Here is a 4,305-nt window from a genome sequence, read left to right on the forward strand (position 1 = left end):
TCCAACAAAAAAGCAGGATGGTCTTTAACGGTCACCTAGGCAAATACAAAATATTCACCCAAAACCATATTATGCGAGAGTTTTCCACACCCTCATCCAGTCACTACTGAAGCCAACTGTGAACTTTTCTACATTGAATTGTGGATGAGTCCTAATAAGAGAGACCCAACAGGACCAGGATTAGTTTCACCTTAACAAAATTTATAAATGAACTACGACTAGTCTATCTTTGGGTTGAAAAGCAGCACCAAGTTTTAAGAGTAATCCCATACCAAAACCCTCAGTTAGCAAACTTTTCAGGTCTTGATTCAGAGCAAAGAGCGAGTCATCCACAATCATAAACCAGAAAATCCTCTTGAAGGGAACAGCCAAAAGGCAGGGAAGAAAGCCTCGAGTATAAAAAAAAAGAGGCTGTGTGTAACAGAATTGGTAACTCCAACTCTAGGCCATCAAGACAAAGACAGGTTGTCTCTATTTTTATGTCCTGTTGTTTTTCTAGCTGGGCTATAAAATCCCCACGCCACACAAACCAGCAGAAATGAGTGCTGTTACTTTCTTTATTGCGTAGTTCTCTTCTTCTAGCTGTGTTTAGTTTAACAGGTATTATTGGTAAGAAAACCAGGTATATTAATAATACTCATAGGTTATATAGTTAAAGACATGTAGAAGGTTTGAGGGATGCTATTAACAGTCTTTGCATGAGAAAACTCACACCAAGATGTGTAGTGAAAAGTTTGCCTTATTATGAAAAAATTATTTTTAATAAAAGATTTAAAATCCATTTAACATTACACAAAATAACAAAATATTAAACTTCAGAAGTCTGGTGCCATTGACACAATTATCCACTTGTCTGCGTGGACCACATCTAATCCCTTTTTTCAGTCCCAAATTCATTACTAACTTCAACCCTCCAAATTCTTTTATTTTAGCACACAGAAACTTCACCTCCTTTCGCCAGCCACTATAAGAATCACAAACTTATTTTTCTTCTGACGCTTCCATTTCCTGTTAGGATTCTTCCAAATTCTGTAGCTCAGATTTTTATAATTATTACTTTGTTTTATTGAACCCAAACTTTTAAGTTTTAAGCTGCAAAGAGGACACCATCATTCTGATATCTGGTGACTTATCCTTCACCTCTCCCCCTGGAACTTCTGCAAGTGCGGTCTGGATTCTGCAAGATCTGCATTTGAATCATGTATTTAGGTTCTGTTTCCGAGGACTTCATCCCTCAGCTTTCTTCTTAAGTACTTTTAATATTTTTCTCCCACACAAACCCCCTCAGCTCTTTAACAAGTGAATCAGGAAACACAGCAACCTCACCGCTGGTACTCCCACCAAAAAAAAAAAAAAGGGATCATTTACACCAAGCAGTGCTTCCCTTACACATTTAAAACTAAATGCTTTACCACAGAACAGCACACACAGCCTCTAACCCATGCCCTGATCAAGAATTCTTCACAGCCTGGGTTTTGCCAGTCTTATTACTTCAGAAAACACATGTGCATGGCAGTCATATTGCACTATACAACAACGTTTCAAAAGATGGTCTTTTGGTCTCAGTAGTTCAGTGTGCCAAAACAAATTAACATATCTGTCATTTTCCAGCCACCAGGCATCACTCTCTTCTATAGTGATCTTTGTACCTTGATCTGCTGTCTCAACATTTCACCCTAGAACCACCAGACCAGTACCATTAGTAGGAAGAAAGCATCCACCAACATTTGCCAAATCCCTATATAAAAAGCACCCCCATTCCTTAGGTCAATAAAAGATTTAGCGATACGGCAGATAAAGTGCAAAGGGTTGTTAGCGTCACTTTGCACGTTCTTCAAAACAAAAATACTGAAAGAAAGCTGAACTCCCTAAGAACATGATATGGGCTTTCCTCCACAGAGGAGTCACGTGATTCTAAACCCCTCTCTATCTAAGAGAATTTCCAAAAATAAAAAGGATCCATAACAGGAGCACTAAGCAGAACTAACTGCATGACTGCTCATGTGGGGCCTATAAAAAAAAAAATTTTACTAATCAACCAGTAACCTTTCCAGCATGAAACAAAGTCAAGCACTCTGGCTTTGCCTCTTGTATTTCGTTGATTTCAAGTACAGAAGGGACCACTATTTTAACAAATGCCTGTGTCCCCACATATATGTTTGTGGTGGATATGAACTCTTCCCATACTGAGGGCAATCTGGAAACTACAATTCACTTTGACAGTGAACACTCAAACAATTATCTTCCTTTTGCTGAAGTGCACTTCAAAGAAAGAAGGAAAAAGAAAATTCAACAAAAAACCCAACCACCTAAACCCCAGTCATGACAGCATTCTACCACTGACCAATTCAGCCACTTGGAATGATTTAATGGCACACTGGAACTAGGTACCCATGCATACCTAACTTGGGTCATAATTGATCTTATTAAACAATTTAATATAATTTCCAGTATCAGTATCTCCCACATATGTGAAACTAGATTCAAGCTAAACTTGATTCAAGCTGTGCTTAACAGACAACTGTAAAGCCACTTTGAATCATTAGGACAAAGGATATCATTAGACAGCATGTCACTACTAAATAATGAAATACTGTCCAACTTGACAAAATTGTTGGGGTAAATCATTAATAAGAGGTTGAAGATCATACATTTATTCACCTATGAAACACAAACAATGCTTTTAAATACTTCTAGTGCATACAGAACACTACCAGCAAGGAATCACTGGGTTAATGAGCTTCCTTCAAAAGCTTCTAGTTCACCGGCAAAGAATTACTTCGCCTTGTATTCTTCTGCTAATCTGCTAGGAAACAGCTGTTTCAGTGTTATATCGTCTTCTTTTGATGTGTTTCACCATTTAAGCTTCCATTTTCCGTTGCTTTATTTTCAAAGTTCCAGTCAGTTGGGCTGAGGAGTTGCCGAGTTTTTTTGTATGTCCAGTATGGGTTAAGTATTAGAGTAACAGCAAATAAGCCCGAGAATAAAACAATAAAATGAAGAAGTCCCAGATTTTCCACTACAGAATTCCAATTAAAAATACACACCCACCACATGTGGTAAGTAAGAATCATGCGGCAGTGGAACAGGTGGATCATCACCCACTGGTTTGCCTTCCAGAAAAAGGTGTTAGCACAGCCAGCCTAGAAAAACAAGAACAGAAAGTATGCAGAAGGGAGATTGTTACTTCAAGATAAGGAACCGAGAAATCTGTAGAACCAATACAAACAGCCAGCTTTCACATACACACACTCTCAGGCATTTTTTCCATGCAGAGCTACGATATTCCACATGCATACGGCATCCCAAATTCAGAATGAATCTATACCACCTCATGCACACAGCATCACACAGAAAACTATCTGGAGGACTGCAGAAATGTCATTGCAAAAGTAGGTATCAAAATAACACAGACACAGGTTAGACGAATACAGTTTTGCTGAAAAGCTATCCAGACAAACCACACACTACCTACGGACGAGTAAGATGCACAAGAACTGTTACAAAGGTAATTTGAAAATCAACAGGTTCTTACCTTTAGAAGCATCCAGGAAATGCATGTTGAGGGAGTGCTCATCTCCAGCAACATTCCCATCAAAGGCAGGTAATGTCCAGATTTCACATTAATTACTAGACCAGCCAAGCCACCAAAAGCAAGCAAGTGATGAACTACCAGAAACACGTCAAACGTTCTAAAAATAACGTTGGACACATGAACAGCTACATTTTCAAGCAAGAAGAATCCAGCAGCTATTAAACAGTTAAACCAACTCCACTTCTGCTGTGAATACACTCTGTCAGCATAAAAAACAGGATCTATGAGCAGAGCCCATAAACCAGCGACACAACTCTGAAGTCCAAACACACCACGTGTGACTGCCATATTCCAAAATACCTTCTCCTTTGCATGCAAAGCCTGATAAGTGGTGCTTAACCATGAAGACAACCAGTGACACAGAAGAAATATTCCCAAGTAGATTAGAAAACCAGCAGCTATAAATGTCAAACGAACTTCCCATGAGAGATAGTCCCAGTCAAAAATGGTCCCAAACACTTGGTTGTCACTTGTAGGATTCATTTCTTCCTTCTTTTACAGAGCAAAGTCTTGCAAGGGGCTGACGCTTCTCACCCACACTATGGTCTCCTTTATGCCTGTTCAGCCTCTGCTATTGAGCAAACCAGAAACCACGAATACTTCCATCTGGAACAAGAAGAAAAAAAATGAAGTGAAATTTTAAGTCATCCACATACATAGCCTCTAAACTACAGACTGCTTGCTTCTACTGCAGTTACAACTTTGGTCCT

General features: G+C 39.0%; 1 protein-coding gene across 1 annotated transcript; it reads right to left on the reverse strand.

Annotated features, from left to right (window-relative positions):
- Nucleotides 1-2,828: 2,828 nt before the first annotated feature.
- CLN8 (ceroid-lipofuscinosis, neuronal 8 (epilepsy, progressive with mental retardation)) lies at nt 2,829-4,078 on the reverse strand. The gene is made up of 2 exons (XM_009874963.1): nt 3,536-4,078; nt 2,829-3,143 (listed from the first exon to the last, which is right to left on the reverse strand). Exons 1-2 carry the CDS (start codon nt 4,076-4,078, stop codon nt 2,829-2,831), a joined length of 858 nt encoding a protein of 285 aa, XP_009873265.1.
- Nucleotides 4,079-4,305: the final 227 nt, after the last annotated feature.

The sequence above is a fragment of the Apaloderma vittatum genome, unplaced genomic scaffold (genome assembly GCF_000703405.1).
Source record: "Apaloderma vittatum isolate BGI_N311 unplaced genomic scaffold, ASM70340v1 scaffold42258, whole genome shotgun sequence".
NCBI classification, from domain to species: domain Eukaryota; kingdom Metazoa; phylum Chordata; class Aves; order Trogoniformes; family Trogonidae; genus Apaloderma; species Apaloderma vittatum.

Excerpts from the sequence above, each read along its gene's own strand:
- CLN8 (XM_009874963.1), bottom strand. The coding sequence starts at position 4,078 with ATGAATCCTACAAGTGACAACCAAGTGTTTGGGACCATTTTTGACTGG. Across the intron at positions 3,144-3,535 it reads TTTCCTGGATGCTTCTAAAG|GCTGGCTGTGCTAACACCTT; the intron begins GTAAGAACCTGT and ends TTGTTTTTCTAG.